Source organism: Thalassophryne amazonica, chromosome 6, assembly GCF_902500255.1.
Source record: "Thalassophryne amazonica chromosome 6, fThaAma1.1, whole genome shotgun sequence".
NCBI lineage: Eukaryota > Metazoa > Chordata > Actinopteri > Batrachoidiformes > Batrachoididae > Thalassophryne > Thalassophryne amazonica.
In genome coordinates, this window is record NC_047108.1 from 102,160,236 (window position 1) to 102,185,984 (window position 25,749).

Genomic DNA, 25,749 nt, shown 5'->3' on the forward strand with positions numbered 1-25,749 from the left:
TTTATATCCTCATTGAGGACAACTTTGGATGCTGTAGCTCCTCTGAAAAAGAGAGCTTTAAATCAGAAGTGCCTGACTCCGTGGTATAACTCACAAACTCGCAGCTTAAAGCAGATAACCTGTAAGTTGGAGAGGAAATGGCGTCTCACTAATTTAGAAGATCTTCACTTAGCCTGGAATATAAAGAAGCCCTCCGTAAAGCTAGGACATCTTACTATTCATCACTAATTGAAGAAAATAAGAACAACCCCAGGTTTCTTTTCAGCACTGTAGCCAGGCTGACAGAGTCAGAGCTCTATTGAGCCGAGTATTCCTTTAACTTTAACTAGTAATGACTTCATGACTTTCTTTGCTAATAAAATTTTAACTATTAGAGAAAAAATTACTCATAACCATCCCAAAGACATATCGTTCTTTTTGGCTGCTTTCAGTGATGCCGGTATTTGGTTAGACTCTTTCTCTCAGATTGTTCTGTCTGAGTTATTTTCATTAGTTACTTCATCCAAACCATCAACATGTCTATTAGACCCCATTCCTACCAGGCTGCTCAAGGAAGCCCTATTATTAATTAATGCTTCAATCTTAAATATGATCAGTCTATCGTTATTAGTTGGCTATGTACCACAGGCTTTTAAGGTGGCAGTAATTAAACCATTACTTAAAAAGCCATCACTTGACCCAGCTATCTTAGCTAATTATAGGCCAATCTCCAACCTTCCTTTTCTCTCAAAAATTCTTGAAAGGGTAGTTGTAAAACAGCTAACTGATCATCTGCAGAGGAATGGTCTATTTGAAGAGTTTCAGTCAGGGTTTAGAATTCATCATAGTACAGAAACAGCATTAGTGAAGGTTACAAATGATCTTTTTATGGCCTCAGTGGACTCATCTCTGTGCTTGTTCTGTTAGACCTCAGTGCTGCTTTTGATACTGTTGACCATAAAATTTTATTACAGAGATTAGAGCATGCCATAGGTATTAAAGGCACTGCGCTGCGGTGGTTTGAATCATATTTATCTAATAGATTACAATTTGTTCATCTAAATGGGGAATCTTCTTCACAGACTAAGGTTAATTATGGAGTTCCACAAGGTTCTGTGCTAGGACCAATTTTATTCACTTTATAGATGCTTCCCTTAGGCAGTATTATTAGACAGCATTGCCTAAAGTTTCATTGTTACGCAGATGATACCCAGCTTTATCTATCCATGAAGCCAGAGGACACACACCAATTAGCTAAACTGCAGGATTGCCTTACAGACATAAAGACATGGATGACCTCTAATTTCCTGCTTTTAAACTCAGATAAAACTGAAGTTATTGTACTTGGCCCCACAAATCTTAGAAACATGGTGTCTAACCAGATCCTTACTCTGGATGGCATTACCCTGACCTCTAGTAATACTGTGAGAAATCTTGGAGTCATTTTTGATCAGGATATGTTATGTATGTATGTATATGTATATTCAATGCGCATATTAAACAAATATGTAGGACTGCTTGTTTGCATTTGCGCAATATCTCTAAAATTAGAAAGGTCTTGTCTCAGAGTGATGCTGAAAAACTAATTCATGCATTTATTTCCGCTATTGTAATTCATTATTATCAGGTTGTCCTAAAAGTTCCCTGAAAAGCCTTCAGTTAATTCAAAATGCTGCAGCTACAGTACTGACAGGGACTAGAAGGAGAGAGCATATCTCACCCATATTGGCCTCTCTTCATTGGCTTCCTGTTAATTCTAGAATAGAATTTAAAATTTTTCTTCTTACTTATAAGGTTTTGAATAATCAGGTCCCATCTTATCTTAAGGACCTCATAGTACCATATCACCCCAATAGAGCGCTTCGCTCTCAGACTGCAGGCTTACTTGTAGTTCCTAGGGTTTGTAAGAGTAGAATGGGAGGCAGAGCCTTCAGCTTTCAGGCTCCTCTCCTCTGGAACCAGCTCCCAATTCGGATCAGGGAGACAGACACCCTCTCTACTTTTAAGATTAGGCTTAAAACTTTCCTTTTTGCTAAAGCTTATAGTTAGGGTTGGATCAGGTAACACTGAACCATCCCTTAGTTATGCTGCTATAGACTTAGACTGCTGGGGGGTTCCCATGATGCACTGAGTGTTTCTTTCTCTTTTTGCTCTGTATGCATCACTCTGCATTTAATCATTAGTGATTGATCTCTGCTCCCCTCCACAGCATGTCTTTTTCCTGGTTCTCTCCCTCAGCCCCAACCAGTCCCAGCAGAAGACTGCCCCTCCCTGAATCTGGTTTTGCTGGAGGTTTCTTCCTGTTAAAAGGGAGTTTTTCCTTCCCACTGTCGCCAAGTGCTTGCTCACAGGGGGTCGTTTTGACCGTTGGGGTTTTTCTGTAATTATTGTATGGCTTTGCCTTACAATATAAAGTGCCTTGGGGCAACTGTTTGTTGTGATTTGGCGCTATATAAATAAAATTGATTTGATTTGATAAGATGTTAATCTTAAATTAGTCCCACGACGGGGAAATGTGTGATGTAACAGCAGCAAAGGGATAGTTACAGAACATTTGTGCATAAGTGTGCTAAGTAATAGGTAAGAGAAATAAATACCAAAAAACACAGAAGGCAAGAACTGTACAGGAATAACAACACTATAAGAAGAAGAAAAAAACCCCGGTTAAAATGTTAAACTATTTTGTAATATTGCACATGAATGATCAAGTATTATTGCCCATTGATTACTTACAAGATGATAGCATTTATTGTTTTTATTTGCAGAGGACATGTAGGATTTTCCAAACCCTAGGAATATTTACCTGCTTTAACAGTTTTAGGCACTTTAAAATTGCGTAGTCTTTTTGCAGCACTGTATGTGTTAAATACGTGTGTCACATACCGAGTCAGTTTAAAATTCTAACACTTTACTCGTGTGCACATCTGAAAGGTTTTGGCTTGTGTTGTATCCCAGGAAACTCTGAGCAGGTGCGAAGACCAAACTTTTCTTTGTCTCTGCAGAAAGATCTGTGTGCACTGTAAGTGTGTACGAGAGGAGCATGCCGTGCGGTCTGTGCCGGGTCAGCTCGAAAAGATGATGACAAAGCTGGTGTCGGACTTCCAGAGGCACTCCATCTCTGACGATGACTCTGGCTGTGCCTCTGAGGAGTACTCCTGGGTCCCACCGGGGCTGAAGCCTGAGCAGGTAACGGAGCACAGGCCAGCTGAAGGCATTAATGAATTAATGCTGCACACGTCCACTTTGACATGTCCATGCATCCACTCAGAGATTTGGGTTGCTTGTAAAAAACACTAGGAAACAAAAATCATTTAAATGGATGTTTGATGGCAGAGGTTGAATGAACTGTTGTGCTCCGTCACCTTTATGTCAATGCAGGTCTATCAGTATTTTAGCTGCTTACCTGAGGATCGAGTGCCTTATGTGAACAGTCCAGGGGAGAGATACCGCATCAAACAGCTGCTGCATCAGCTCCCAGCCCATGACAGCGAGGTAACAACCATGCTTCTGTTGGCTTTGCAGGCATTAGAATTTGGTCAAAGCTCTGCTGGGACACCCTAACCTGCACATTTTTCCGTTCTCTTCCTCCTCTGCCAAAAGCTAATTAGCTTATTCAAGTGTGCTCAGCCGATCAACAACTTGCACAGAATGAGATTATCGGCTTTTGGCAGAGCAGGAAGTGAACAGAAAATATGCGGGTTAGGGGGTGTCCCGGAGAATCACCGTGAGACCCCTAATGTGGACTATAAAAATATCAAATAGCACCAAGTTGGTTTATGGTGGATGATGTAATGACACTTTGATGCAGTCATTCAGGTAGCGCTTTCGACATAAATAAAGTAGTTTTTCTTTCTTGTGTTTGTGTTCCTCCTGCTCACAGAGACAGTACAGGTGTGTAGGCAGAGGGACAGGGGGTCTGAATCCAACCCCCTTAGAGTTAGTCTACTTTTTAAGACATTTTACAGACACTTTTTTGCACATAATAATACTATTTAATCATAATAATGATGATTATTCATCATCATCATCGTCATCATCATCTTTATTTGCCAGACTCAAAGTCCAAAAAAAGAACATACACAACAACTTAAAAGACAAATATACAATTAATAATTTAAAAACAATACCACCATTCTTATAAAAGACATTCATACCAGTACTTCCACATTTACCACATTATTACCTCTGCCAATGAAGTTGGAGGAGGTTATCACCCGTTTGTTAGTCTGTTGGTTTGTTTGTGAACAAACAAACAAACACACTTTTGAAGCCCACACTTTTTCATATATCATTATGAAATTTTTACTGAAGATTCATATGCTGAAAGGCAAGAAGTGATTCAGTATGCAAGGTCATAGTTCAAAGGGCAAAGTCAGGAAAAATCTTGGAAAATGGGAAAAATCCCTTTAACATTGAATACATGTTCAAAAATTCATAACTGTGTCAAAAAAGATTAAATTTCTTTCATATTTGAGAGCATTGTGTAGGATGGCATCCTTTATCGACTGACAAAGTTCGATCTGGATGTGATCCAGATGACAGATTTTGTGGTCATTTAAATTTAATATTGGAATTCCCATTTAATGTATATTTTACATTATATCTTAAACAAACGTGCCCCAATCACTCTCAGATTTGAAAGAGAGGTGCAGACTGACACTCACTATCGCCTGACAAAGTTTGATCCAGATCTGATCTGGATTGTGGATATTTAAATTTAATATTGAAAATCTCATTTGGTGTACATTTTGCATTATATCTCAATCAAAAGTGTCTCAATCACTCTCATTTGTGACAGTGAGGTGCAAACTGCCTCTTTCAATGAATAGACTGTTTGATCTGCATCTGATCCATATTGTGGATTTAGCAGATATTTTTCTTTCAATATAAAAACTGGTGGAATTGGAAACTGGTGTTGGTGGAGATTTGCGCTCTACGAGCACGGTGCTGTAGTTATGAGTGTATTTTTAAGAACTTAAGCATTTAATCATTACTCTGAGTGATGTCGTTTTACTCCTACAGTTCTGTACCAAGTGGTCTTAAGGAGCCGTATAAAAAAAAAAGTTTATTTAATAAAAATAAAAATAAACACACTCTTAGTGGATTGCATGACACAAACTGACTTCTATCTTAAAGTGCCATTTAGAGTGCCAGAATCCAGGAAAGGGTACATATCACAGAATACTTGATGTTAAGGCCTGATGTGTGTGTGTGTGTGTGTGTGTGTGTGTGTGTGTGTTCCAGCCCCGTTACTGTAACTCTCTGGAAGAAGGGGAGAAGAAGGAGTTGCGCCAATTCAGCCAGCAGAGAAAAAAGGAAAACTTGGGGAGAGGCGTTGTCAGACTTTTCCCAGTAACTATGACGGGAGCTGTCTGCCACCAAGTACGTCTCCATGTGCATGTATTTTACCATGAAGCTGATAATTCAAACATCATCAAATATTCCTTGATAATGTGTGAGATAGTCTGAAGTACAACTACACAGATGATTTTATTTTATTTTTAATCAGACTGGAGTGACTCTGGCTGCAAGTATGTGCAGGCACAGCTCGAGGGCAGTGGTGCATGCTGGGATTTAATGATGACAGTGCTGAATGAAACTGGGAGGGTGTACCCTCTAACTTCCCCTGCACCCCACCCTTCTTGTTTTTCCAGTGTAGCAGACAGATCAGCGGCGGAGACATTGCTGTTTTCGCCAGCCGGGCAGGACATGGCAGCTGTTGGCACCCTCAGTGTTTCCAGTGCGCCTCCTGCAGTGAGCTGCTGGTTGATCTGATCTACTTCTACCAGGACGGGCAGATCTACTGCGGCCGGCACCACGCTGAGCGGCTCAAACCCCGCTGCCAGGCCTGTGATGAGGTGACTGTTAAAGCAGTCTCAGAATGTCATAATTTTGCTGTAATAAAAAATATGTTGTCTTAGCCCAATTTGTAGAACAAGTGAAGGATACAAATGTGGAACATTTTGCAGAGGAAGATTAATTTGGCTCTTCCCAAAAAGGCAAATATGCACAATCCAAATTAGCAGTAAGAAGCATTTTCAGCTGAGATCTGTGGTCTGTTGCATTGCTGCACAGCAGAACCGTGTTTGAAGATTTGCCTGCTGGTTCTGTTGTTTTGAATGTTGCTCTGTGTGAATTAAAAGATTAATGTCTGTGACACGTCTGACCTACAAGTGTTTGTTCTAAGCCTGCAACAGAAGGTTTTATGACTGAAATTTGTTTCTGCCTAGTCGTATCTTCTGTGCAGACTGACCTCACTTCCTTCCCGTCTGTCTCTCTCTTTTTGTTGTGTCTCGTTTGTAGATTATTCTAGCAGATGAATGTACAGAGGCAGAAGGAAGATACTGGCACATGAAGCACTTCTGTTGTTTTGAGTGTGAGGCTGCTTTGGGCGGCCAGAGATACATCATGAGAGAGAGTCGGCCGTACTGTTGCTCCTGCTACGAGTCCCTGTATGCAGAATACTGCGACACCTGCGGAGAACATATCGGTACTGAATTACGAAACTCATTTATTAGGGTTTTAATATATTTCTCAGGTAGTAGTGTATCAAATAAGGACTAACTTAGAAATCCATCCATGCACGTTCACTGCTGATTGTATTGGGGGTCAGTGGAGGAGCTGGAGCCGATGTCTTCCTTCGTTAGGCGTCACATGGAGTAACCCTGGACACAACTAACATGTTGGCCACCTGATTAATCTTTTAATCCACAGTAAATGTTAAAAAAGTAACACAGAATAATGTCACAAAAGTATCAATCAATCAATCAATTTTTTTTATATAGCGCCAAATCACAACAAACAGTTGCCCCAAGGCGCTTTATATTGTAAGGCAAGGCCATACAATAATTATGTAAAACCCCAACGGTCAAAACGACCCCCTGTGAGCAAGCACTTGGCTACAGCGGGAAGGAAACCCCCCCCTTAACAGGAAGAAACCCCCAGCAGAACCAGGCCCAGGGAGGGGCAGTCCTCTGCTGGGACTGGTTGGGGCAGTACATAAAAGTACATAAAATAAGTTAGGAAAGTCATTTCAGGTTGATGCCAACATTAAGTGTAAGGTAGAAAAATACTTAACAAAGTGAAAAGGAATGAAAGAAATATATTCTTGCTGCAACAAACAGAACTGTGCTAAAGTTGTGACCGGTCTCCTCCAGTGACACTATTTGCACATGATGGAAAAAGTTGGAAACATTTGAAAAATGTTCAGGAACTGTTGGTTATTTATCTTGAGGTTGTTGCACACCCTACTGTCACAACCTTGTATTGCAGCTATTTTCAAAGCTATCAGTAGCCTGGAGTGGCTCAAAAGAGCCAGGTACCCCTACTGTGATTGGTTGAGAGCTCTGAGCTCTTATTGGCGCATAACTTATGAAGTCAGGGGCTTTCCCCTGTTGAGCACATGGTCCTTTGCATGTTTTTGACATAGAAAACAAATCCCTTTTGTAAATTTTGGCTTTACAGGAGTCAAATCATCAACAGCACCATCCTCCAACAAGGAGGCCGCCATGTTTTTCTGTTTTGGTCACGTTGTCTCACGTTCGTAGCGTAGCCTGCTTCCAGCGTAGGCGAGCCACTTCAGGCTATTCGTGGCGTTGCAAGGCGTGACCAGTGGAAATTCCCACCATATCAGGTGACAAAATGGCCGACGAACGCAGGCGTAATGTGCATCGCCTATGCCGGAAGCAGGATAAGCGATCAGGAGAATGTCAGTCATGTGATTGTCATAGAGCTCTAAAGTGTCACTCATTCGGAGTCAGACTCACGCTTTAAAATGGTCCTGTCAGGTCTCACGCACTCGAGGTACAACTCAATATGTTGTCACACTCTTATGCTAATACATGACATTCCACCAAAATGACCTGCAAGACAAGATTTGGTGGAAAATAACACCTTGAGCGTATCACAACTTGAGAGCTCATTTGTTAGTTTTGTTTTTTTTTAGGGGGGGCACCAGATGTGACAGTAAGAAATTTAGGCCATATTTTTAGGTTTCATGACAGCACACCCTGTCTTTGGAGAAACTAACATGAATCCAGTACTTTAACTCAACCTGTGTTAGCTTTCTAGCTAATGGCTTGTGATTATCAGGTACAGACATGTCTCTTGACTCTGGTGGCTCTTGTTTTACGTCTTGACTGCAGAAGAAGTGATGTTACTTGTGCTTTTTTCCATTGCAGGATAATGCGCTCTTAATTTAGCTGCATTATCACGTTAGCTGAATAGCATGCGAGCCATAGCTACCACTGTAGCAAGGATGTGACTAACGCCCGCGCTGAGTATGGGGGTCTCAGTGGAAACCATTTGGCCATTTGGAGTATGGGGGTTTATGCATCATGGAAAATTGGGTTACCTAACCCAATTAGTGAGGTGATGGTGAGGGGAGGTGATGGTCTAGTGGTGGGGAGGTGATGGTCTAGTGGTTAAGGTGTTGGGCTTGAGACTAGAAGATCCTGGGTTCAAATCCCTGCCTGACTGGAAAATCACTAAGGGCCCTTGGGCAAGGTGTTTAATCCCCTATTGCTCCCGGTGTGTAGTGAGCGCCGTGTATGGCAGCACCCTGACATTGGGGTGAATGTGAGGCATATGGTAATTGTAAAGCGCTTTGAGCGTATGATGCAGATGGAAAAGCGCTATATAAATGCAGTCCATTTACCATTTAGTGACCCTTAAATGACATAATTTGCTTAAAATGGTTTCCGCAAAAAAAAAAACTCTGAATGGTTTCCACTAGAACACCCATAGTCCGCCTGGGCGTTAAACTTTTCCCTGTAAGCTATGGCATGCTAGGTAGTTAGCTTGTCAGGGGCAGTAACCAAGATTGCTCAGTTTAGAGGTTTCATTTTCAGTGCTGTAATAAAAAATATGTTGTCTTAGCTCAGTTTGTAGAACAAGTGAAGTTGAATACAAATGTAGAACATTTTACATCACGTATATGGAAGTATTAGCAAATGTGTGGCTGTTCACATTGCCATGTACACTGCCATCCAGTAGATGGCAATAGATGGTAGTGTTCATGGCAGTATGAACATACAGTCTTGACAGCAGTTGCCACACATTCGCCAAAAGTGCTGAATCACAAGCAGAATTTTCAGTTTTGAAATTGCTTTTTTCTAAACTTTTTTTTTTTTTTTTTTTTTTTTTTTACAAATGAAAAAAAAAAGAAGACATATTTACACATACAGATTTATTTGTAAAACCCACCACAAGTTTCAGTAACTTGTGGGTGATACCGACCAGCCAACCACTGATGTCAGGAAACGAATCTTCTCCTCTGGTTGGTGTATTTTACTTTGGCATATTGTGTTGCCCAAAGCAGTACCCACTATTCCTCCATCTTCCACTGACTCCTTTCAAACTGAAGTTGTCCAGCGACTGATGATCCTTTATCGCTTCTTTTTGGGCTTCTTCCTTTATTCTTTGTATTTCCCCTGCTGTCAAGTATTTTTTGAATTGAGAGGCAATCGATTGTAGTTTTGCAGTTGTGGTGGCTTCTTTCTTTTCCGTTGGTAAATCCGCTTCTTTTATCCGCTCCTCAAATTCTGCTTTTTTCCTCCTGCCCCACTTCTCATGCCTTGAGTAAGCGAAGCAGTAAAATATCTTTTTCTTCTCCTCAATGGTCCAATTTACAGTGGCGTAGTTTTGTGAATTTCTTTTGGCCCTTTGAGGCTGTTGCTGCTGGAGTCCAGGATCGGAACTGTGCTGATCTGATGGATTATCCAGATGAGTGCTGCCGCAGGAGAGATCATTCCCCGCAGCACTGGGAGAAGTTGCACCATTGCTCTCCTCACACACCCTGGTGCCAAGGCGTGATTTGGGGACCTTTTTATCCTGGGAGACATCCGGCTAGTACCATTGATCATTTTTAGACTTTTTCATATTTGCTTTGTGGAGTTTTTAGCTGGGGTTTGTTTTCATTGAAATGTCCTCATAGCGAGATCTCTCCCGGCAAACCCTCTTCACAGTGGGACCATAATGCATAATGCATTGTGGCATGTGTGTCTGAATGCTAAAACCTTCAAAATTAGTGCATTACTTTAAAACTAACTCAATAACTTGTCTGGAATTAGTTTGTTTAAAATTTTAACCATAGGTCAAAACTGTCTTCCTGTGCATGACTCCAGTAATACACCAACAGGCCTGTATGCTATTAAAAATAAATTTGCTTTTTCCCCCACTCCCTTTTCCTTTCTCTCTGGTCACCAGGTCTCTCTTGCTGGGAGAAGGCTGATCTGAGACAGAAGTGCTGACTCATTGTTGTGATGAACATTTTCTTTCCTTTTTAGTGGTCCAAGGCCCTGCTGAGAACCCTTTTTTTTAATCTTTACAGTACTGTGCAGTGTGGACCAGAGTCTCTGACCTCTTCCTAGTGAGTTTAGGCGTCCATCAGGGATGTGTTCCGGGTCCTAATCTGTTATGTGCTCTCGTGGACTGGGTGTTTTGTAGGTTTGTGGAACTAGCAATCTGGTGCCTTTGTTGGCAAGGAAAGTCTGCAATTTTCCTTGCGAATCAACGGAAATAGCGAGATTTTCATTGAATTCCTGAACTCTGCAATCAGTGGTGAAAGTGTTAAACTTGTTGAAGTTCACTTATCTCGGCAGTGCCATTCATGTCTTTGAACATTGGCCTTTGAGGTTGAGAGATGACTGGGAAGACTTTACAGGTCCCTTGACAGAGGTATTTGGCCATACTGATATCTTCGTAAAAGAAGAAAGGCTTAAGTCTTTAGGATCCTGTTGCTTCCAGTTTTACTGTATGGTTGAGGTACCTTTATTAATCACTGACTGAAGACACCAGCTGGATGTCTTTGCTACTAAGTCGGTTAATAAACAGTTACGAATACTTAGGGAGACTCAGATGAGGGATATCCACTTGTATTTTGAAGGAACATGAGCTAAAACATTATGACTATGTGGTGTGTCTCATGAGCCTCCACACAAATGCCTGTCTGTTGAGGACCCCAGCAACTAGAAAAGGCCAAGAGAACACCTATGTCACCTGGCTACAGAGGCTAAATAGCTACTGTCAGGAGGTGGAATACAGATACAGCAATCGATAGCACCAGCTCATACTCTTAGACCTGACCTGCCATAGCAACAAAGTCACAAATTGACAAATTGATGCACACACCGATTGCATTCTGTTCTACAGCTGACAGGAATAACTTGTGTAATCAAGATATTTGTTAATTTCCAGCTATCGACCAGGGCCAGATGACATACGAGGGTCAGCACTGGCATGCTGTGGAGTCTTGCTTCTGCTGCGCCCAGTGTCGGCTGCCGTTGCTGGGACGTCCCTTCCTCCCTCGAGGGGGACTTATCTTCTGCTCCAGATCCTGTTCTCTGGGTGACGACCCCGATAACTCCGACTCCTGTGACTCTGCGCTACAGAGTAGACCACCCCAACAGAGACATTGTTGGACCAGAGAGAAACAGCAACAGGCACTGTGTGGTTCTCCACTGCGACCACTAGAGGGCAACACTCCTTTTATAAATCCTTCAAAAAACTGCATTCATAGTTCTGTGGAAAACAGAGGTGATTATAGTACCATATCAATTTTGAATATATATATTTCATGTTTGTGCTCTGAGAAGAAATAACTCTGTAATTGTACACTGTATGCTTTTATTTAACTTTATTCTAAAACATTTTTTCACTGTTTCTCTCAGGTGACCACTGCACTATTCCAAAACAAAATGGAGTTGTAACACCTAGTGGTCATCCCCATCCAAGAGGTTCCTACTCACCACTTCCGCACATTCATCGAGCAAATGGTTTTGGATCTTCCTGGCCCAGTGACATTCCACATTATAGTTTAATGCCAGCAGACAGTGGTGTCACACCTCCAGTTAGTGGTCCCGGATTCCAGGGACACCTCAATGGAAACATTGGAGACTCTGTAACTAGCTTCACTTCAAGAGGAACCTCTACTGCTAAAGACTGCAGGAACTGGGTGAAAACAACAAATCAAGCGATGCAAGGTAGAGACAATTTCTTTTTATTTAAAACCATGCTTCATTATACAAATAATGAATGTTTGAGTTCAATGGTATGACTATTTCATGAGGTGAAAGCTGGAACATACCATTCAACTCTACTTTGCCTCATTGAATGGTATGTTCCAGCTTTCACCTCATGAAATATTTTTACCATTGAACAAATGTAAAAACATTTATTAGGGATGTGAATCGTACAACAACTCATGATTCAATTCGATTCAGATTCTTGGGGTGATGATTCGATTCAGAATCGTTTTTCGAATCAAAGAGCTCTGAGAAAGTTATATTACTTAAAAATGTTTATGTTTAAGAAAATGCAGCTTTGCAAGGTTAATCAAGTGATTCTAGATGTAAATTTACTTATCTGCTTTGCTCGTTCAGAGTTGGCCTGCAGTTTAGTGAAGCGCTGGTCAGTAGTCGGCAGAGACCGCTGCTCCGCTCCTTTTAGCTCCGGGTGATGGTGTAGCACGTGGGCTTGTGGATTTGAAGTGTTTCCGAAGTACTTGACTTTCATTTTGCAGATTTTGCACACTGCATAAGTCATGTCAAGCTCCTTCTTACGCAGCAAATAATAAAATCCAACATGCACCCAAACATTTGCCTTCAGCAAAGACGGTGCTGGCTGAATTAGCTCTTCGCCCACCATGCTAAGCTGCAGCTCATGAATGTTTGAAGCACGCTGGACCCTCCCCTAGCAGGGACGCTGTAGTACGGAAGCCGTTGCCTGACAAACAGTACACGCAGCGAGTAAGCAAGAAAATGTTAAAAAAAAAATGCTTTTTAAAAATAGATGTTTGGACATTTTGGATTGATTCAGAATTGTAATAAATAAGAATCGCGATTCGGACGTGATTCGATTTTTCTGGCACCCCTAACATTTATTATTTGTTTTATATAACAGCTAAAATAGATCCTTGGCATTTAATATTATTTTAATTTATAAACAACAGAAAAGGGACTTGTATTTTGGCGTTCCACTGCTGCTAAAGTTCAACATGAACTTTAAATAGGAGTCCAAATTGTGACGTGCAGTTGGTGATGCTGTGTACTGACTTTGTACTTCCAAAACAAACAAACAAACAACAAAAGAGGACTTCATGTTGTTCCTCAGTCCAGTGAAAAATTACATCAGCTTTTCATCTGAACAGCTCTTCATGCCTCCAGACTGCTTACAGCGGAGTGGAATTTTGTGTGTGTTAGAAGAACTAGCTCTGGCATTTAGCTCTTTCAAATCATCGTCCATCAGCAACACAGACCCCTCCATGTTTGTTTTAAAGCTAAGCACCATCCCACTAGTGTGAGCTCATGTATGTGCACTGCGCGCACGCTCACACTAGCAGGACGGCGCTGGTGGTGGTGGAAGCATGCTCTTCTTTCAGCTGTTCCCGTTCGGGATCGCCACAGCAGAAGCGTGCAATGGTACCAAACGTATGGAACCAAATTGCACTCTAAATGGAACCAAATTGCACTCTAAATGCAACAATGGGATGAATAATCCATGTCATGTGATATACAAAGCACCAATCAAATGACAAGGATCCACTCAGCCGTTATATAAAGAACAGTGGTAACTTCTATCAGTATTGGCTTAGCTGAATTAAACTATGGTCTGTGATTTTTTTATTTATTTATTTTTTTTATTATTCCCTACAGTGTCTCAGAAAAATTCAGCTCCACATGTCAGTCACCTCATTCCACCTGAATCACCTCACCTCCTGCCCAGCAACCCATCCAATCTCCCACCGCCTCCACCCACCAAGTCACGTGACTTCATAACTCGGAATTCACCGTCTCCAGTACTTCCCGATCCAGACAACAGACCCTGTGACTCGCCACCTCCATTGTCTCGCAGTGGGGCAGCCAGAGTCAGCTTCAGGGAACCAATCAGCAGCAGCTATTCTGTTGAAGAAGAAGAAGATGAGAATGAGGAGGAGCCTCAAGTGGGTGATGAAAAGCAGTGCGATGGAGATGAGATGGAACAAGGTTTAAGAGGCAGGTTACACCAACAGAAAGGCGTTCCTCCACAGATCGATCTACTGGGTAATAAAATGTCTTTAGTGTTAACTTCTAAACCATTTCAAATTTGGGAATCATGTAGATTTTATTTAATTACATTTCACATGTCTGCTCAATTTTCCTCTTGTGAAATCAGATGGATCCTGTTACCACCAACGTAATCTCCGGCGAAGTTGGACTCGAGGTTGTCGTGTCCCCTCTGGCTCTCCTCCCCAGCCTGGTGCAGAGAGGCGATCCCGACGCTCGCAACGCGACCGGCCTTGTTTAGACGCTCTGGACTGGCGAGGGGACAAAGAGAGGGACAGTCTAGGTGCTGCCACTGCCTTCAAGCTGACCCTTCAACAGGGCAAGCATGAAGACTCCTGTTCCACGTGTTCTTCATCCTCGGACTCGGAGGAGGAGGGCTTTTTCCTGGGCAAGCCCATTCCGCTTCCCCCACAGCTCCAAAGGCACCAGTCTGATGCCAGGAAAGACAGAGAGGAAGAAGGAGAGAAGGAAGCACAAAGAAACTCTGGTTTGAGAGGCAGCTTTCGACGGAGACGGGCCAGCAGTCTTGATGCAAAGGATAAAGATAAAAACTGTGCTATATCTTAACACTAACAGCCAATGGCACTAAAACACTAAAACACACTATATTCATTTGTATGTGGTTTTACACAGAAAGTGGTGCAAACAGAGGAGCTGCAGCTGTTTCACCTCTCCAGAACATTCATTGAACTTTCCTCTTTATTGTAGCTGGACCTCCTGTTTATGATGATCATAGGTATTAAAGGCATTGCGCTGCGGTGGTTTGAATCATATTTGTCTAATAGATTACAGTTTGTTCATGTAAATGGGGAATCTTCTTCACAGACTAAAGTTAATTATGGAGTTCCACAAGGTTCTGTGCTAGGACCAATTTTATTCACTTTATACATGCTTCCCTTGGGCAGTATTATTAGACGGTATTGCTTAAATTTTCATTGTTACGCAGATGATACCCAGCTTTATCTATCCATGAAGCCAGAGGATACACACCAATTAGCTAAACTGCAGGATTGTCTTACAGACATAAAGACATGGATGACCTCTAATTTCCTGCTTTTAAACTCAGATAAAACTGAAGTTATTGTACTTGGCCCCACAAATCTTAGAAGCATGGTGTCTAACCAGATCGTTACTCTGGATGGCATTTCCCTGATCTCTAGTAATACTGTGAGAAATCTTGGAGTTATTTTTGATCAGGATATGTCATTCAAAGCGCATATTAAACAAATATGTAGGACTGCCTTTTTGCATTTACGCAATATCTCTAAAATCAGAAAGGTCTTGTCTCAGAGTGATGCTGAAAAATTAATTCATGCATTTATTTCCTCTAGGCTGGACTATTGTAATTCATTATTATCAGGTTGTCCTAAAAGTTCCCTAAAAAGCCTTCAGTTGGTTCAGAATGCTGCAGCTAGAGTACTGACGGGGACTAGCAGGAGAGAGCATATCTCACCCGTGTTGGCCTCCCTTCATTGGCTTCCTGTTAATGCTAGAATAGAATTTAAAATTCTTCTTCTTACTTATAAGGTTTTGAATAATCAGGTCCCATCTTATCTTAGGGACCTCGTAGTACCATATTACCCCATTAGAGCGCTTCGCTCTCAGACTGCGGGCTTACTTGTAGTTCCTAGGGTTTGTAAGAGTAGAATGGGAGGCAGAGCCTTCAGCTTTCAGGCTCCTCTCCTGTGGAACCAGCTCCCAATTCAGATCAGGGAGACAGATACCCTCTCTACTTTTAAGATTAGGCTTAAAACTTTCCTTTTCGCTAAGGCTTATAGTTAGGGCTGGATCGGGTGACCCTGGACCATCCCTTGGTTATGTTGCTTTAGACGTAGACTGTGGGGGGGTTCCCATGATGCACTGTTTCTTTCTCTTTTTGCTCCGTATGCATCACTCTGCATTTAATCATTAGTGATCGATCTCTTTTTCCTGGTTCTTTCCCTCAGCCCCAACCAGTCTCAGCAGAAGACTGCCCCTCCCTGAGCCTGGTTCTGCTGGAGGTTTCTTCCTGTTAAAAGGGAGTTTTTCCTTCCCACTGTGGCCAAGTGCTTGCTCATAGGGGGTCGTTTTGACCGTTGGGGTTTTTCATAATTATTGTATGGCCTTGCCTTGCAATGTGGAGCGCCTTGGGGCAACTGTTTGTTGTGATTTGGCGCTATATAAGAAAAAAGTTGATTGATTGATTGATGTAGTATTAAATTAAATTCACCTATGGAGCCCAAATCATGACCCAATATTATGGCACAGCCTCATAACAATTGGAAGCACAAAAGCTGCTACTTAAATGCCTTTTCATTGAGAATTGACATTAAAGTGGCATGACAGACTTTTTGACGCCATCTAGTGTTGTGTTTGAAATAGCAACCAAAGTAATAACTGAACATTGGCTCTCGTAGCCCTGCTTGGTGTTGTCGAGGACATTACAGTTTCCTTCGAACAATGCCATGCCTTTATTTGAATTCTAATCCTGTGCACACACAGCCAAATCTTCATTACATATTTACAGAAAAGTTCCATTCACCTTGTTGCTTTGTGTTGCTGTGTTTAGACAAAAAACGCAACTTTCTGTCTGAAGCAATTGGACTACATAGTCCCTGCAGCTAGGTGGCCATCTTGTACCACATCCTGTGCATTTGCGCATGTGCGTCAGAAAGTTAAAAACAAGGACGTTTTACAGTTACAGGTGTAAACAAGCATCAGTACAAGTTGTTTGCCGAGCTACAGGGAGTTTGTAGTCCAATTGCTTCAGATGGAAAGTTAGGCCCCATAAAAAACCCATTAGTTTATCATCCTTGACATCAGAAAAAAGTGATGAGGGCAGGTGGATTTTTTTCTTCTTAGATACAGGTACATATAATGTCATTTCAAACCTGAAAAACGGCACATACAACCCCTGGCAAAAATTATGGAATCACCGGCCTCGGAGGATGTTCATTCAGTTGTTAAATTTTGTACAAAAAAGCAGATCACAGACATGACACAAAACTAAAGTCATTTCAAATGGCAACTTTCTGGCTTTAAGAAACTATAAGAAATCAGGAAAAAAAATTGTGGCAGTCAGTAACGGTTACTCTATCTCACTTACAGAGTTTAGGTAGCTACTCTGCACTGTGTTGGTATATGGCATTAGAGAACATAAAGAAGGAATCATATCCTTAAACCTAGTTACAGCGCTTTCTGAAAGACTTCTAGTGTAATGAAACTTATTCCCCACTGCTGGGTAGTCCATCAGAGTAAATGTAAATGTTATTAAGAAATGATCAGACAGAAGGGAGTTTTCAGGGAATACTGTTAAGTCTTCAATTTCCATACCATAAATCAGAACAAGATCTAAGATATGATTAAAGTGGTGGGTGGACACATTTACATTTTGAGCAAAGCCAATTGAGTCTAATAATAGATTAAATGCAGTGTTGAGGCTGTCATTCTCAGCATCTGTGTGGATGTTAAAATCGCCCACTATAATTATCTTATCTGAGCTAAGCACTAAGTCAGACAAAAGGTCTGAAAATTCAGAGAAACTCACAGTAACGACCAGGAGGACGATAGATAACAACAAATAAAACTGTTTTTTGGGACTTCCAATTTGGATGGACAAGACTAAGAGTCAAGCTTTCAAATGAATTAAAGCTCTGTCTGGGTTTTTGATTAATTAATACGCTGGAATGGAAGATTGCTGCAAATCCTCTGCCTCGGCCCGTGCTACGAGCATTCTGGCAGTTAGTGTGACTCGGGGGTGTTGACTCATTTAAACTAACATTCATCCTGCTGTAACCAGGTTTCTGTAAGGCAGAATAAATCAATATGTTGATCAATTATTATATCATTTACTAACAGGGACTTAGAAGAGAGAGACCTAATGTTTGATAGACCACATTTAACTGTTTTAGTCTGTGGTGCAGTTGAAGGTGCTATATTATTTTTTCTTTTTGAATTTTTATGCTTAAATAGATTTTTGCTGGTTATTGGTAGTCTGGGAGCAGGCACCGTCTCTACGGGGATGGGGTAATGAGAGAAGCTGCAGAGAGGTGTGTAAGACTACAACTCTGCTTCCTGGTCCCAACCCTGGATAGTCACGGTTTGGAGGATTTAAGAAAATTGGCCAGATTTCTAGAAATGAGAGCTGCTCCATCCAAAGTGGGATGGATGCCGTCTCTCCTAACAAGACCAGGTTTTCCCCAGAAGCTTTGCCAATTATCTATGAAGCCCACCTCATTTTTTGGACACCACTCAGACAGCCAGCAATTCAAGGAGAACATGCAGCTAAACATGTCACTCCCGGTCCGATTGGGGAGGGGCCCAGAGAAAACTACAGAGTCCGACATTGTTTTTGCAAAGTTACACACCGATTCAATGTTAATTTTAGTGACCTCCGATTGGCGTAACCGGGTGTCATTACTGCCGACGTGAATTACAATCTTACCAAATTTACGCTTAGCCTTAGCCAGCAGTTTCAAATTTCCTTCAATGTCGCCTGCTCTGGCCCCTGGAAGACAACTGACTATGGTTGCTGGTGTCGCTAACTTCACATTTCTCAAAACAGAGTCGCCAATAACCAGAGTTTGATCCTCGGGTGTGTCGCCGAGTGGGGAAAAACGGTTAGAAATGTGAACGGGTTGGCGGTGTACACGGGGCTTCTGTTTAGGGCTACGCTTCCTCCTCACAGTCACCCAGTCGGCCTGCTTTCCCGGCTGCTCGGGATCTGCCAGAGGGAAACTAACGGCGGCTAAGCTACCTTGGTCCGCACCGACTACAGGGGCCTGGCTAGCTGTAGAATTTCCACGGTGCGGAGCCGAGTCTCCAATTCGCCCAGCCTGGCCTCCAAAGCTACGAATAAGCTACACTTATTACAAGTACCATTACTGCTAAAGGAGGCCGAGGAATAACTAAACATTTCACACCCAGAGCAGAAAAGTGCGGGAGAGACAGGAGAAGCCGCCATGCTAAACTGGCTAAGAGCTAGTAGCTGTGCTAAGCTAGCGGATTCCTAAAAACACACAAAGTGAATAATGTGTAAATAATTTAGAGGTGATTCAGCAGAGGGAGTGCTTTAGTTAAGGCATGTGAAGATTACACTGTGAAGCAAATCGTTATCTAGGTAACTAGAGCAATCTAACTGCGCAGATTAAACAGCTAACAGATGCAGCAAAACACCGCTGTGCTCCGGAACAGGAAGTGATACAATACCGCAGCGAGAGCCAACCACCAGTAGAGGCAAGCAAGCAAGCCACACCAAGCTTGAAAAGAGCTTGCCAGTTTCTTTCAATGTTGGCTCTAGTGGCCACAGAAGCCACTGTTGCTTAAGAATTTCATAATGCCATATGGGTGATTCTTTAACTACGGGCACTATTGGCCTTGTAAATGTAATTTCCACCACACCATTGCCTTACAATATAAAGCGCCTTGGGGCAACTGTTTGTTGTGATTTGGCGCTATATACATGTGCTCTGATGTCACTGTTTATCTCCATAGAAACTACCCAAACAATCTTTCATACAAACTTTAAAGGGACATTACAGTGTTGTGGTGGAAATTACGGCAATAGTGTGGGACAACTACATTTTGTTTAAAATGCCTGTTTCTCTCCAATCGTAACATCACAGCCTTCCTGGACTGTGATGTTACGATTGGAGAGAACAGGCATTTCCAGACGGGTTTACAGAAAACCAACTCACACTGACCAATATCTGCTCTTTGGCTCAAACCACCCCCTTGAACACAAGCTCGGGGTGATCAGGACGCTTCAACACAGAGCCCTACAGGTGCCCACAACAACAGAGGGAAGGGCTAAAGAACAACAACGTGTCCGGAAAGCCCTCACAGTATGTGGGTACCCACGATGGTCCCTGGACAAAGTGCAGAATTACCAGATAGACAGGAGACTGAGACAAGAAGAAGAGTGTCTCTCCCTTATTTAGCAGGAGTATGGGAAAAACTACAGAGGATCTTCAGACAGCACAAAATCCCAGTTTACTTTAAACCGGTTAACACCTTGAGACAGAAATTAGTTCACCCTAAGGACATGATCCCTAGTTACAAACAGAGCAATGTAGTGTATTCTATCAGATGTCAGGAAAACTGTAACGAACACTACATAGGTGAAACGAAGCAACCTTTACACAAAAGGCTATACCAGCACCGCAGAGAGGGCGCCAGTGGACCTCAGTCTGCGGTTCACCTCCACCTTAAAGACACTAACTACACGTTTGAGGACAAGGAAGTTAAAATATTAGCCAGAGAGAAGAAATAGTTTGAGAGAGGGGTCAAGGAGGCATTCTTTGTGAAACGTTTGAAACCCAGCCTTAACCAGGGAGGGGGTCTGAGACACACTTTATCCCCTGTTTACAATGGGGTACTCAGGTCAAAGGTAACGTCCTCACATCAAGCAACCCAGTCCAGTCGAAGATTCAAGCTTCTCTACTACAGGTCAAAGGAGTTTCAGTCTTTTGTTCATGGTAATGACTCATTCACGTCATCAAGGGAGCCATCAGAAAGGCATCCATCCCATCATTAGAGGGACAGCTGTCCTGCCATTAGGTGTGCTAACTACAGCACAATAGTTGCTAATTAGAGCTATTGTTTAGTCACTAGCTTATAGCAGTCTGCCTCTCAGTAGGAGGGGTCTGGTTAGGTTTAAAACTCCAGCTTTTGTTGGCTTCTGTTTTATTCTTTTCTACAAGAGTCAGACAGAAGTCAGACTTCCAGAGCAAGAAATTTAGCTGAGGAAGCTTCTGCGATTTGAAGCGAAACGTCCTCGCGTCAAGCAACCCAGTCCAGTTGAAGATTCAAGCTTCTCTACTATGGAAACCACCTGGACAACTGAGAGCCTACACAGAAACATCCGGAGCATCAATTGAAATCCAGAAAGAACTGATTTTTGTCCTTTTGTATACTTATGATGCATTTTTTTTAAATGAGGATTCAAGTCGTGAAAACAGCAAGGCGATTGTACCAATATGTTTTGAGAAATCAGTAATTTTCAGCAATCAACCCTTATGTCACACTTCCACACTAAGAGTCTGTATTTCAAAATAAAGCCCATGAGGTTGCTGCAGACCTGACAGAATTCATCAGTGTGTCCATCCTCTAACATCCCAGACAGCAGATTCAAATCTGGACATTTTTGTTTGCATGTGACCCTAAATCCAGAATTAACATGTTCAGACTCCGGACAAAACAGCAGAATTGTGTCTCGATAGTGTCTCACACAGGCCAATAAATAAAAAAAATTTTATGTGAACACGGTTACAGTGCAAATGTACAACTTCAGTTATTTGTAATTTCTTTACATGGAATAATGTACTGGTTAAGAAGCTTCAGAAGAGCTTATGGATGACAAAGATTAATTTTAGAAACTTGAACACAACTAAAAACAGATTAAACCGTTAATAAAGACTTTCATAAAAGCATTTTTCTATGTCAATGGTTACTAGGACTACCCAGTAGTGGGGAATAAGTTTCATTACAGTAGAAGTCTTTCAGAAAGCACTGTAACTAGGTTTAAGGATATGATTCCTTCTTTATGTTCTCCAATGCCATATACCAACACAGGGCAGAGTAGCTACCTAAACTCTGTGAGTGAGATAGATTATCTCGTCACTAGTTTTATATCCTCATTGAGGACAACTTTGGATGCTGTAGCTCCTCTGAAAAAGAGAGCCTTAAATCAGAAGTGCCTGACTCCGTGGTATAACTCACAAACTCGCAGCTTAAAGCAGATAACCCGTAAGTTGGAGAGGAAATGGCGTCTCACTAATTTAGAAGATCTTCACTTTGCCTGGAAAAAGTCTGTTGCTCTATAAAAAAGCCCTCCGTAAAGCTAGGACATCTTACTACTCATCACTAATTGAAGAAAATAAGAACAACCCCAGGTTTCTTTTCAGCACTGTAGCCAGGCTGACAGAGTCAGAGCTCTATTGAGCCGAGTATTCCTTTAACTTTAACTAGTAATGACTTCATGACTTTCTTTGCTAATAAAATTTTGACTATTAGAGAAAAAAATTACTCATAACCATCCCAAAGACATATCGTTCTCTTTGGCTGCTTTCAGTGATGCCGGTATTTGGTTAGACTCTTTCTCTCAGATTGTTCTGTCTGAGTTATTTTCATTAATTACTTCATCCAAACCATCAACATGTCTATTAGACCCCATTCCTACCAGGCTGCTTAAGGAAGCCCTACCATTAATTAATGCTTCAATCTTAAATATGATAAATCTGTCTTTATTAGTTAGTCTATGTACCACAGGCTTTTAAGGTGGCAGTAATTAAACCATTACTTAAAAAGCCATCACTTGACCCAGCTATCTTAGCTAATTATAGGCCAATCTCCAACCTTCCTTTTCTCTCAAAAATTCTTGAAAGGGTAGTTGTAAAACAGCTAACTGATCATCTGCAGAGGAATGGTCTATTTGAAGAGTTTCAGTCAGGGTTTAGAATTCATCATAGTACAGAAACAGCATTAGTGAAGGTTACAAATGATCTTCTTATGGCCTCAGACAGTGGACTCATCTCTGTGCTTGTTCTGTTAGACCTCAGTGCTGCTTTTGATACTGTTGACCATAAAATTTTATTACAGAGATTAGAGCATGCCATAGGTATTAAAGGCACTGCGCTGCGGTGGTTTGAATCATATTTGTCTAATAGATTACAATTTGTTCATGTAAATGGGGAATCTTCTTCACAGACTAAGGATAATTATGGAGTTCCACAAGGTTCTGTGCTAGGACCAATTTTATTCACTTTATACATGCTTCCCTTAGGCAGTATTATTAGACAGCATTGCTTAAATTTTCATTGTTACGCAGATGATACTCAGCTTTATCTATCCATGAAGCCAGAGGACACACACCAATTAGCTAAACTGCAGGATTGTCTTACAGACATAAAGACATGGATGACCTCTAATTTCCTGCTTTTAAACCAGATCCTTACTCTGGATGGCATTACCCTGACATCTAGTAATACTGTGATAAATCTTGGAGTCATTTTTGATCAGGATATGTCATTCAATGCGCATATTAAACAAATATGTAGGACTGCTTTTTTGCATTTGCGCAATATCTCTAAAATTAGAAAGGTCTTGTCTCAGAGTGATGCTGAAAAACTAATTCATGCATTTATTTCCTCTAGGCTGGACTATTGTAATTCATTATTATCAGGTTGTCCTAAAAGTTCCCTGAAAAGCCTTCAGTTAATTCAAAATGCTGCAGCTACAGTACTGACAGGGACTAGAAGGAGAGAGCATATCTCACTCATATTGGCCTCTCTTCATTGGCTTCCTGTTAATTCTAGAATAGAATTTAAAATTCTTCTTCTTACTTATAAGGTTTTGAATAATCAGGTCCCATCTTATCTTAGGGACCTCATAGTACCATATCACCCCAATAGAGCGCTTCGCTCTGACTGCAGGCTTACTTGTAGTTCCTAGGGTTTGTAAGAGTAGAATGGGAGGCAGAGCCTTCAGCTTTCAGGCTCCTCTCCTGTGGAACCAGCTCCCAATTCGGATCAGGGAGACAGACACCCTCTCTACTTTTAAGATTAGGCTTAAAACTTTCCTTTTTGCTAAAGCTTATAGTTAGGGCTGGATCAGGTGACCCTGAACCATCCCTTAGTTATGCTGCTATAGACTTAGACTGCTGGGGGGTTCCCATGATGCACTGAGTGTTTGTTTCTCTTTTTGCTCTGTATGCACCACTCTGCATTTAATCATTAGTGATTGATCTCTGCTCCCCTCCACAGCATGTCTTTTTCCTGGTTCTCTCCCTCAGCCCCAACCAGTCCCAGCAGAAGACTGCCCCTCCCTGAGCCTGGTTCTGCTGGAGGTTTCTTCCTGTTAAAAGGGAGTTTTTCCTTCCCACTGTCGCCAAGTGCTTGCTCACAGGGGGTCATTTTGACAGTTGGGGTTTTTCTGTGATTATTGTATGGCTTTGCCTTACAATATGAAGCGCCTTGGGGCTGTTGTTTGTTGTGATTTGGCGCTATATAAATGATATTGATTTGATTTGGTTGTCCATTTGGCTGCTCCCGTTTTGTGTCTGGGGTCGCCCCAGCGGATACAACCAGATCTGCATTGATATTTTGGCACAGCTTTTACGCCGGATGCCCTTCCTGACGCAACTGTTACCTGGAGAAGCACACACGTAGTATAACTGTTAACAGATTTTCCCCAAAACTCAGCTGTCCTTCGTCTACAGTACAAATGACCGCATCTAGAACCCCGTGGTAACCCCACAGGTCAGTGTCCTAGTGGGTATTTAATCCCGGTGCAGACATGTGTTCATTCAGCTCAATGTATGACGGGTTCAGATGCAATTTTTTGTCCAGAGATCACTAAATCTCAGTCTCATATTGTTTGTCTGCAGCTTATATGACTTCAAGCATTTTGTCTGAAAACATGGGTGGACTTGACTCAGAAGGTCTCCTCACAGAAAGTCAAGTTTCAGCTGCTGTTTGGTAGATTTTCCATAAACAAGACCGCGTCCATCTGGGAAAGAGACTTTAGCTAGTAAAAGGACTGACAACACGTATCTTATTTTTAATTGCACTCTCTCCTTTTTAGTGTGTTCTAATGTGCAATTTTAATTGGCTGTATTGATTATTGATTGATGAACAATAAATGGCCAAAACTATGCCACGGAAAAGACTAATTGGGATAAACTGTGGTAGTTTACTACTTTCCAGTACAAATAAACATGTTTACAGCCAAACACCTGACAAATGAATGGGGTGAATTTTCTATAATGTAATTTTAGTTACATTTATGAATAATTAAGGACGTGGTTACTTTGAATAAGAGCTGTACTGTGTCCAGCCACCTGCTTGCAGAGGCGGCTAGCGGTGTTTGTCTTTTCTGAGTATTTTATTACAAATTTCGGAGATAATATGGCGTGCTGTGCAGTTACCAGCGGACAAGCTAAGAGGTCTGTGCACCAGTAATTATACGGAGTGAAATTTTAGTATTTAATGTGTATGTTAGCACTGTGTGTGTGTGTTGTCATTTCAGCTTCTCCTGTTTGTTTGCGGTCGCCACAGCGGGTTAGCACTATTAGCTCTTATTCTCGAGATTGCCCCTGCGTACTTCTGGTGAAGTGGCCAACCTGAAGGCAAGAATTCATACTTCTGCGACTGGCCGCTTGGTGAAAACACGCTCAGGCTGTATGCTGTTCTACTGAAATCAGCTGGTTTGGTTTTGTCTCTAACTTGCTTCTGTCAGCCAGCTGACAGGTATTATTGGCTGGACTGGTGACCTGAAATGTACTGTAATTTGACTTTACTGACGAGTATGACCTCTGAAAAGTGACCAAATTACATTCAGCAGCAGGAACTGGGGGACGAGTCAGGATTGAGGGGAAAAATGAACGCGGCAATGCACAGACACATCCTGGATGAAAGCCTGCTCCAGAGTGCTCTGGGCCTCAGACTGGGGTGTCTGTTCATCTTTCAGCAGGACAATGACCCTAAGCACACAACCAAGATATCAAAGGAGTGGCTTCAGGACACCTCTGGACTCCGTCCTTGAGTGGTCCAGCCAGAGCCCAGACCTGAATCCAGTAGAACATCTCTGGAGAGATCTGAAAATAGCAGTGAACCAACACTCCCCATCCAACCTGATGGAGCTTGAGAGGTGCTGCAAAGAGGAATGGACAGAACTGCCCGAAGATTGGTGCACCAAGCTTATAATTGCTGCCAAATGTGCATCAACAAAGTATTGATCAAAGGGTGTAAAT

At 41.9% G+C, this 25,749-nt stretch overlaps 1 protein-coding gene across 2 annotated transcripts in view; it reads left to right on the top strand.

The window, feature by feature from the left end:
* The window catches only part of prickle3 (prickle homolog 3), a 53,263-nt gene extending 38,606 nt beyond the window's left edge, over positions 1-14,657 (top strand). Inside the window, exons 3-11 of one of the 2 annotated variants that reach the window (XM_034172993.1) lie at positions 2,982-3,165; positions 3,358-3,471; positions 5,224-5,361; positions 5,634-5,837; positions 6,283-6,469; positions 11,176-11,514; positions 11,649-11,960; positions 13,632-14,018; positions 14,131-14,657. In XM_034172993.1, coding sequence (XP_034028884.1) covers positions 2,982-3,165; positions 3,358-3,471; positions 5,224-5,361; positions 5,634-5,837; positions 6,283-6,469; positions 11,176-11,514; positions 11,649-11,960; positions 13,632-14,018; positions 14,131-14,588 — 2,323 coding nt within the window. In that variant the 3' untranslated portion in view covers positions 14,589-14,657. The remainder of the gene's footprint in view (positions 1-2,981; positions 3,166-3,357; positions 3,472-5,223; positions 5,362-5,633; positions 5,838-6,282; positions 6,470-11,175; positions 11,515-11,648; positions 11,961-13,631; positions 14,019-14,130) is intronic. The other variant, XM_034172994.1, reaches the window with a different exon arrangement.
* The last annotated feature ends 11,092 nt before the right edge of the window (positions 14,658-25,749 follow it).